The 9,920-nt window shown below is 42.0% G+C and overlaps 1 protein-coding gene across 1 annotated transcript in view; it reads right to left on the bottom strand.

Moving 5' to 3' along the window:
- Window positions 1-1,957: 1,957 nt before the first annotated feature.
- LOC105826128 (serotransferrin-like) overlaps window positions 1,958-9,920 on the bottom strand; it is a 29,747-nt gene continuing 21,784 nt past the window's right edge. Inside the window, exons 14-17 of the mRNA XM_012664058.1 lie at window positions 9,325-9,389; window positions 5,061-5,245; window positions 3,482-3,671; window positions 1,958-2,155 (exon numbers count right to left, since the gene is read on the bottom strand). Of these exons, the coding sequence (XP_012519512.1) occupies window positions 2,121-2,155; window positions 3,482-3,671; window positions 5,061-5,245; window positions 9,325-9,389 (475 nt within the window). The 3' untranslated portion in view covers window positions 1,958-2,120. The remainder of the gene's footprint in view (window positions 2,156-3,481; window positions 3,672-5,060; window positions 5,246-9,324; window positions 9,390-9,920) is intronic.

Below are 9,920 nucleotides of genomic sequence, written 5' to 3'. Positions count from 1 at the left end.
AATGGATATTGAATGTTATTGTTCTAGCCCTATTGCCTAAGATTTCCAGGTCCATACCTGGAAAATAAAAAAATTAGGTTTAATGACCCATTGCAATGAGACAGACCACATCCCAGAGGAACCATGGGGCATTTCGCCAAAGAAAGAACAAGAGGAAATTATTGTAGGATTTGGGATAAAGGTGGAGTTTGGGTGAATATTAAATAAAGAAGAATGTTGATAGGCTCAGAACAAAGCAGGGCTTTGTGTAAAAGGCCCCCATCAGGTCTGCAAAGTAGACCCAGAGTCCTGTTTCCCTGGATACTAGAAAATTAAGAGAGGTATGGAATGTTGTGTTCAGAATCCGCTTATCTGCCGTTCTGCATCTGAGTGTAAATTGAGGCTTTGGTAGGAGTTAGGAAAAGAAAGGAGCCAACTGAAGAGTAATTTAGAAGGCAAAATCAATAGAACTTGGTAACACTGGATGTGGAGTGAGGAAAAACCAAGTTGAAATTTGACACCTCCGTTTATGGCCCCAGTGATTGGGTAGATGACCATGTCTTCAGCTGATGTGGAATATATACTGTAACAACAGTTGGTTTAGGGAAGCAAGAGAGGGAAAGGCAGGATGGTCACTTCAGTTTTTGAATTTTAGGGTTTCTGATTGCTGTAAGGCTCTACAGTATAGATCCATAGGTCATAGGGTGTGTAAGTGTGGGGATGCTGGAGGTTGGGGTACAACTATAGCTACAGAGTCATGAACATTGCTGAAGGAGGGCCTGCAAAGTGAGAGGAGCACTGATCAAGAGGAGAACTCAGCCAGGTGCAGTGCTTCACACCTGTAACTCCAGCACTTTGGGAGGCCAAGACAGGAGGATCGCTTGAGGCCAGGAATTTGAGACCAGCCTGGGCGACATAGCGAGACCCCATCTCTACAAAAAATTAAAAATTAGCCAGGCATGGTGGCGCACACCTGTAGTTCTAGCTACTCAGGAGGCTGAGGTGGGAGGGTTGCTTGAGCCCAGGAATTTGAGGTTATGGTGAGCTGCGATCATTCCACTGCACTCCAGCCTGGGCAACACAGTGATTCTGTCTCTCAAAAATGAGAGAGAGGGAGAAAGGGAAGAACTCCAGGAAGATTTTTCTAAGGTTTCCAGGCTGGTAGGATGAGCACACAGTGAAGACTACAAAAGAACAGAGAGAGTAGCAATCAAAGTAGAGAACTGCCATGTCACGGAAATGGAGGGAAGGATTTCCAAGGAAGAATGAGTGGTCAATTGTATCAAGTGCAGGAAACAGGCTCAGGAATGAAAGAATTGAATTGGCTTAACAGTTGGCAGGTGGGTAGTGACTTTTGCCAGGGTAGCTTCAGGGAAGAGGGTGGAGCAGAAGACTAAATTCTATGTATTCAGTCAATAATACTAAGTGAGATGTGGAAAAGTGAGAAGCAGGCTGAGAAGGGGAGGAGACAGGGCAGTAATTGTTGTGACATCAGGCTAAAGGTCTGATTTTTAGCAAAAGATTCATTGTTTCACTTTTTCCAGCCAATTAGAATCAGAACGTCTGCTATGCCTGATGGATTTCTTAAAAACATCAAATAAAGTTGAGTCTTCTGTAGTCTTTTTGTACTCACTTGAGCACTTGATCTCTTTAACTCATTCCACATCCTCCTTCCTGCTGCTTCCCTGGAACACACACACACACACACACACACACACACTCACTCACACACACACACACACACACACACACACACACATTTGATTCTATCATAATGGCCACACAGACCCTTTTAGAAAAGATTCCTCCTTGGACTGTACCAGCAGGTATGGCTGTGGCACTACACAAAGCTGTGGGGAAAGACCAGATGAATCTTGAGCTCAGAAAGAAGGGCTCAGTTGCACAGGTCAGATAGTCAGATAGTATAAAGAAATCCTTCTTTTGGAATTATTTAGGAAAGAATGGAGTTTTTGAAATATAAAATCAATAATAATTTTTATTTCGTGTCCTGTGCATGTGGCAAAACAGCTGTGAAGACAGGCATGGTTGGCACAAACCACTCCGGTTAGCAAGACCAGGAAAAACCCATGGGTTACCTGAGCTCCCATCCCCACCTGGGTGGCAGCCCCACCTCTTGGATTTTAAACTCTGTGGAAAGTGCAGGCTTGCAGGAGTCCTGTGGAGCAGAGCAGAAAGGTAGGACATTAAAAATCTTCCTATATTTATTTATGAACTGAACAGTTAAGTATAGTACAAAGGTGCTACCACTCACTGACCTCTTCTGTGATGCGTGGACGGGGCCATTTTCCCAGTCCCCTTCTCCACTTGCCTGCACAGCTCCTGTGCCTACCACCAGGAGTGCCCCACACCAAGGCCGTAACACGATTTCCCTGCCGTACAGCATCCCCCACCTATTTCTTATGGGTGGAGCTCACCACCTGAGTTCAAGTGGCTGGAAGTCCCCCAGAAAGACTGTCCTCCCTGACCTCTTTAAGAGATGAGGAACTGACATAGCAAAAGCACCTGGAATGTGCTAGTTTCTGTGCCGGGGGCTAGGGATGGAGCAGAGAACCGCAGAGCCAGACTGTCTCCCCTTGTGGACAAGGTTAGGTAAATATCAACTTGGTTCTCACACAATGGGCCAGGGCAAGCACATTGCTTCCATCAGAATCACATGGGGCTAACTTCTAAAATGCAGATACCTGACCTAGCACAGACTTGCTGAATCAATACCTCCAGGGCCTGGAATCTGCATTTGTAATAAGGACTTCCACTCATTTATCCACACACTCCTGCTGAAGATTAACCTCCCTACACCACCTGTTATTCCCCCACATCTTCCAAATGCTTTCAAGTGATTCAGTTGTGCCCAACATACTGCAAAGGTGTGTTTTATTCTATTTCAATTCTTAGACACTGGTGTTCCAGATGAGTAGTATGCATGGCAACTTTATAGTTACCAGAAACTATCACTGTCAAAACTCTCTAGAGCAGCACTTTCTGAAAGAACTTTCTATGATGATGGAAACATTCTCTTTGATGATCAATATGGAGCCACACGTGGCTGTTGAGCACTTGAAATGTAGCTGGGTGGGACTGAGAAAATAAAATTTTAATTTAGTTTAATCTTAATTAATTTAAATTTAAATAGCCACATCTTGCCAGTGACTACCATATTAGACAAGGCAACTTTAATAAAAAGTTTGCTATAGATCAATGGGCATGTGCACATAAACCTCTTCATTTTCTTGGAAATAAGGTGGAATTCTGCATGTCCAGTAAGTTCACTGCCTTCATGCCCTGAGCCTGTGTCCACCTTACAGTCTGCCCTTACCAGCTAGCCTACCATACATATGGGACTTAGGTTGTTCTCTCCTTGTTTCATCTTGTCCATGTGGTCATATCCTGAGGACCACAGTCTCTTCCTCCTTTTGTACCCACCACCCCAGAACCCACGACCGTATTTGGCCTGCAACTTCCCCATGCTGTTCCTCCTACTCACGTGAAGTTGAGCATTTTCTCAGGTTACCAACAGCGTTAACATAGTCTTCTCCTAAGTATTTTTCATATGTGGTTTTGTCTGGAAGTGTGGCCAAACATACAGTGTTATCCTTGAACAGAAGGTCCTTAGTTTCAGACTGGAACAAACAGAACTTCTTCGAGCAGTCAGGTACGTTACTTCCAAACTCAGCCTGTCAAATGGACAGAAAGTGCATGAGGACCTTTGGCCTTGAGCAGCTGGGAACACATGGATCAGAGGAGGCTGAAAGCTCTGAACCAGCCCTGGGCAAAAAAGAAGCTACAGAGTGTGCCTCTGGAATTTTTCGCCTTCCTCACCTGCCGTTTACCCACTTGGGGCCCCAACTTCATGCTTTCATGACACACCCAAATGTTCTGTAGGGTCCCTGGTCCCACCTTCCTCTGCGAAGTCCCTCCCACCCACCTGCCCACTCCCACCTTCTCTGATCTCTCTTCCTCACTTCATTATTAATTGTCCCTAAGAAATAAGAGGACAATAACATGTCCCTTCTGATGTTATTGTCAAAGAAGATATTAAATGTGAGCCCTCCCAGAAGAGTGGTAGAGATAGTTGTTAAAAGTTCGTGTTCAACTGCATTTTGAATTGTCTTGGATAAGCCACTTAACTTCTCAAGGCCTCTTAAAGTTGTAAGTGAAATGATGATTGCGAAAAGTTTAGCATTCCATATAGCAGCTAGGAAATGTTCATTAAATATTCATTATTGTCATCATGTACCTTAAAAGGACTTCTGAAGATATGCTATCTTAATTTAAAAAACAGCTAATAGTGAATCAACAGGCAGGGTGCTATACTTAAAAGGAAGATGATGTTTACGTATAGAGGGCCTTTAGGATTTGAATACCAGCAAGGCTGGTCCTGAGGTGGTTGTTCTCCTCAGAGGGCAGGCTTTCTAAGGATAGGGGTCCTAGGTTTTTCAGACTGTTGAGAACAGTGTTTAGTCTGCTAGGCAAGAGATACAGAAATCCATTGTTCATGTCTTAGATCAAGGAATGCTGGGAAACAGGATTAGTCTTCTCCTTCATCTTCAGGAAGGACAGAAGTGGGGGAAATGAGAGTACCCCTGAGCAAGGTGAGGGAGAGCAGGAAGGCAGATTTCTGGAAACGTGGATCAGATGGGGACTCGTCTCCAGTGAGCAGGAGTTAGAAGCAGAGCCAGGCCTGGGAGATCCAGTTCCATAATTACACAGCGAGTGTGTTTTGACCACTTTCTATAGACCAGGCATTTTCCTATGCCATTTGGGTGCATTTCTTCACTTAATTCTCATATTAACTAAGAAGCAGATAGAAGTATTATTATTCCTATTTTGTATATGAGGAAACTCAGGCATGGAGAGGTTAAGTAATATACACAAGATGGCACAGCTAGGAAGCTATGGAGCTGAAATTTGAACACAGATATTCTAGTCCACAATGAATGGCTTCCCAATTCTGGTTTTCAGAGATAGAATGCTAGAGTCAGGGCTGCACTTAGGTGTGAACTTTCCCAAATAACCCACAAACATCTAGGAAGAAAGGGTGGGAGGCCCTGGCTGGTCTGTACCTGCTGGAGACTTAACACCTCACTGACACAAGCTGCCTTATCTTTCCGTGAGACCACAGCATGATTTGGGCCTCGGGCCAGGTGGCATGTGTCAACCTTATCCACAGGCTTCCTGGAACCATCAAGGCACAGCAACTCAAAGTCTTCCTGCTTCAGATCCTTAGCCCATGCGTCCATGTTATTTCCTGGGGAGAGAAAGGTGGTGAATCAGTCACAACTGACGGCTTTGGTCTAGGTGCCCTCACTAGGGGGATGCAGTTGACTCACTGGTGTGTGGAGGACCTGGCCTCTGTCGCCAACAGCAGTGCCCACGCTGGGGTTGTAGTGATGGGGAGGGGAAGAGACACCTGTGCAGTCTATAAGGCCATATTCAACTCACAATTACCAGGAATTACTCGTGACCACCACCTTCCAATCTTCCCCACCAGCCAGGTGGGTGTAAACTATTAATATATTCTCTGAATGTTCAAAAAGATCTTCATTTCTAAATTCCAAAGCCTTCTGTACTACTTGCTCCAGCATAGGAAGAGCACGATGCTCTAAGCCAGGCTTATCGAGCTCTGTACTATAAGTACATAAGGCATCTCCAAACAAAAGAACTTTTTCCCAGAAGACACTTTTGGAATCCACACCAGTGTTTTCAATCCAACTCTCTCGTACCAGTTCTAAGTGAAAATGTGCTGTGGTACAGGTCCATATCCTGTCTCAGCCCCTTGCCTCGTCTTTTCTATATTCTCTTTGTTTTTTTCTTTTTACTCACCACTATACAAAGATTCTGTATTCTCTTTGAAAAACAATCTCGCCTATTCTCAGGGTTTCAGCTTCTTCCTCCTATTCTCAAATATGTTTTGCCAACTTTTATTTCTCTTCCATAATGCAGGATTGCAACCTTTGCTATTTATCCATTTTTCATTTAATTTTCTTTCTTTAATTGGGCAAGTAATACATGAGACCACACTCATAAATTTTTTAATATATCTACATATAAACTAAAAGTACTCCTTTTCTAAACACCCCAAATCTCACTCAGTTCTGTAGTGCTAATCTTTGATATCACATCTGCATGTTTCCATCCATGCCTTGCTATATGCATTTACCTGTGTATGCATCCATATGGATGCTGCATGTTTATGATTTTGTTTAGTGTTGGATCTTTTTTTTTTCTTTTTTTTTTTTTGGCCAGGCTCTTACAGATCAATAGTATTGGATCTTGACAGATGTAAAACTCTCTAGCTTTTTTTTCAACCACTTACACACCTTGTAGATTCTTTTTGTCAGTATATATAAATCAAGTTCAGTCTTTTTAACTACTGTATCATATTTCATAGTATGGCTATAACATAGTATTTTTAAAACCATTCCTCCATTAATGGACACTTAGAGTATTTACAATTTTTTCCACCACAATGGGGTTAAAATGAGTATTATTACATACGACTATGCTTTAGTAGAAGCGGAAAATAGCTAGTTCAAAGGGTATGTGAATTTTTATTTTAATAGAGAAAGATAAATTGCCTGCCCCTCCACCACCACATAATACACACCTTTGACCACCTTCTAACATTTCTCCTTTCTTTTCTTACTTCTGTTTCTCAGACTCATATCTTCTGAGTGAAATCCATCATCTTTCCCTCCAAATCCACTGCATTTTATTTAGTAATTTAAGCATTTATTGAACAATACTATATTCTCAGCCCTCCACAAAGCACAATCTTATTGGAGGGAAAAATAGCACACATACCAAAAGCAAAAATTCAGAGCAGGGATAATAACATTTTATATTTTGTGAAGCACATTCTAAATGCTATGTAAACTCAAAACCAGGGCTTTGAGAGCAGATTAATTGGGGAAGCTGGCTGGAGGAGGCAAGGTTTTAGTTATTTCTTGTAATATGCATAGGATGAAAGGAAGAAAAAGGAATGAATGCCTCTCTGTGTAAGGCAAGAAGGGACCAGTATGTGCCTGGTGTTTCTAATGGGGAGAGGAGACCAGCCCCTGGAACAGTCTCGGGCAGTGGGGCCAAACAGATGAGATACCACCGGGCACAAAAGGCCTTGAGAGGGGACAGTGAGGAGGGCACTCAAGCAGAAGGAAAAATGGGTCTGTGAGGACTTGTGAATGGAAATCAATGTTAACGAACGAAGCCAGGGACTGAAGGTAGAAAATTAAGAAAATTTAGATGGGAGGTGATTCAGTCTGGGCTAGGAGGGCAGCAGTGAGCACCTAGAAGGGCATGTTAAAATATGTTTTTTTCCAATAAAAGTAATGCATGTTTACTGATGGGAATTTATAAAATACTGCATAGTATCAGGAAGAAAATCTTGCAACATTTGTAATTCCACAGCCTACACCTTCAAAATTGGTACATTTCTTCCATTCTTTTTACTACACCCATACAATATAGAGACGCATATATGCGTAATTGAGATCAAAGAGCCCATGTGCTTTTGTATCTTGCTTTTTCTATACCATAATGTACTATAGCACTTAAGATATATTTTGAAAAAATAAAATAAGACATTGACTGACAGACTTAATCTAGGCCTGACAGGCAGGGAGTATAACAAGATTCTTTACAGGGATAGAGGGTGTGAGAAGAGGGAATTTTGAGAGAAAGATGAGGAATTTGGATTTATGTAAATTGAGTTTGCAATGCCAATGTACTCTGTACATAAAATGACACCTTGGGAAACAGAAGTACTGGAATGAAATTTAGATGAGAGATCAGACCTCTCATCTAAATTCTATTCAGAAGGTAAGAATCTGGAGTTGTTGCAGAGTGCACATCCAAGGCCTAGCGATGGGAGCCCTACTCAGAAGAGTACAAAAAGAAATCAAAGACAACAAAGAATCAAGCTTGTGGTGACACTTGGCAGGAGGAAGCAGAGCCCTTAAAGAAAAAATAATATGAAGGAAGAAAGAAAACTTAGCCAATCCAATATTCCTTTAAATAAATTTTTAGCAATCTCTGTGTGTCGTGTGCTATACTAGGTGCCGGCAATATAAGAGGAAGAAAAAGAGGTCAAAGAGTTTCTGTAGCCAAAGTATATTACAGAATGTAGTAAAGTCACTAATAGCAATTTGGGCAGAGGATTCTTGTAGGATGGGGTGTGCCATCTAAGAAGGCTTCTTAGAGGAGCTGGTGCTGAGCTATTAATCGTTCATTCTAGATGAGCTGCCTAGGAAAGATGGGAGGTTGGGGGAATGAACATGAGAGAAAGCAGGAAAGTAATTAGCATCCTGGACTCTAGTGGGTTCCACTAGCACTTAGCAATACTGAGGGCCGGGCGCAGAGTGCTCATTCTCACCAATCTTTGTTTTGTTTGTTTTTAATGTCATGGCTGTCCAGCTTTCACTCACAAGTAAACAGCCATTTATGATTCTTGCCTGAATCAATTATCAATATATTGGTTGGCAAATGATCATGTCTAACTTTTTTATTCCTTCTGCATTCATTAGTTAACGTTCTATAATGAGGAAGCGCTTTTCCTTCTTCATTTCTCTAATCAGCATTGCCTCATGGATTCTTATTTTATTCAATGGGTTATTATCCCTTACTGCTATCATTATTTATTTTAATATTCAAAATTCCCAGATTTGGCAGTGTGAGGTCCTTCAGATTGGCTCCTGGGTGTCTGGATATGTCCCGTCACTCTTTGAGCACTTCCGTGTGATGTGCTAGGCTCACTGTACATTTTTCCTGCCCCAACCCTGGAGTCAGCTACTTTTCCAAGGATTCCTGATTCCTCTTAGCAGAAAATGGTATTTATAAGCCAATATCTTCATGCTCATTCCTAGCCTTGTGCTATTGCCTCTAGGTCTTCTCAGTGGACAGAGCCAGGAAATATAGAAAATAGCTATAAAGGACATTATTGGGATGACCGAAATTTGAATGTGGACTGTGGATGTGATGAGTATCAAGTCCATGTAATGTAAAATTTCCCGATCTTGTTAACCATACTGTGGGTATGTAGGAGAATGTTTTGTTCTTGGGAAATAGGCACTGAAGTATTTAGGGGAAAAGTACACGAGGCCTACAGCTGTGGGGGTACACGTGCGAGAGGATTTAGGGCCACTGGGAGCCCCATGGTCCTGATCATTCTGCCAACCCAGGTTAACACTTCTTTCTTCACTAAACAGACAGGTTGAGAATTGGAGCTTTGGAGCCTGACAGCGTCCATAATACTTCCACAGAGGCTTCCCTGAATATAAGTGAATACCAGTGACCCAGACTTTAGGGGGATAGAGGAGCATGTGCACATACCATTAGTGTTCTGCAGAATAGTCTCATGTTTCACAAAGGCCACATCTCCCTTCTCAACCAGACACCTGCAGTGGTCCAGACAGGCGGAGAGAGAAGAGAGGAGGTCAGAGTGAGGCATCTGTCATTTTAGGAGACATATATCATTATAGATTCAGGCTGGCCATCTGATAACAGCAATTGTAACTTCCGTTCTGTCACTAAGCATTGTAAGGAATAAAGAAAAAGAAAATGAAAGGCTCTGAATTGCTGCATAGGTATATAACCTCAGTTCCACATACTACATCATATTTTTTGGTACAGCTTCTTTGACAGATTACGTCATTTTCCTAGCATCAACATGGAGAGTAGAGAATCAGTTTTTCAGTGAGGCGATGCCTCCCCTAGCATATGAAATGTGAATGAAAAATTCAATTCCTTTAGATTCTTGTAAGAAGCAAATGTTTGTGCAACATTTATTAGAGACTGAAACTCTATCGCAAATTTCAATTTGTGGTATCCTTTATCCCTTTGAAAAAGAATTTTGATATTCATGGAGCATTTGTTATGTTTTGGGTTTGTTTTTTTTTTTTTTTTTTTGGTTTTTGTCTTGTTTTGTT

The sequence above is a fragment of the Propithecus coquereli genome, unplaced genomic scaffold (genome assembly GCF_000956105.1).
Source record: "Propithecus coquereli isolate 6110/MARCELLA unplaced genomic scaffold, Pcoq_1.0 Scaffold12, whole genome shotgun sequence".
Classification (NCBI taxonomy): domain Eukaryota; kingdom Metazoa; phylum Chordata; class Mammalia; order Primates; family Indriidae; genus Propithecus; species Propithecus coquereli.
The sequence above is the reverse complement of the archived record's forward strand: the minus strand, read 5'-3'. Positions and strand labels throughout refer to the sequence as shown.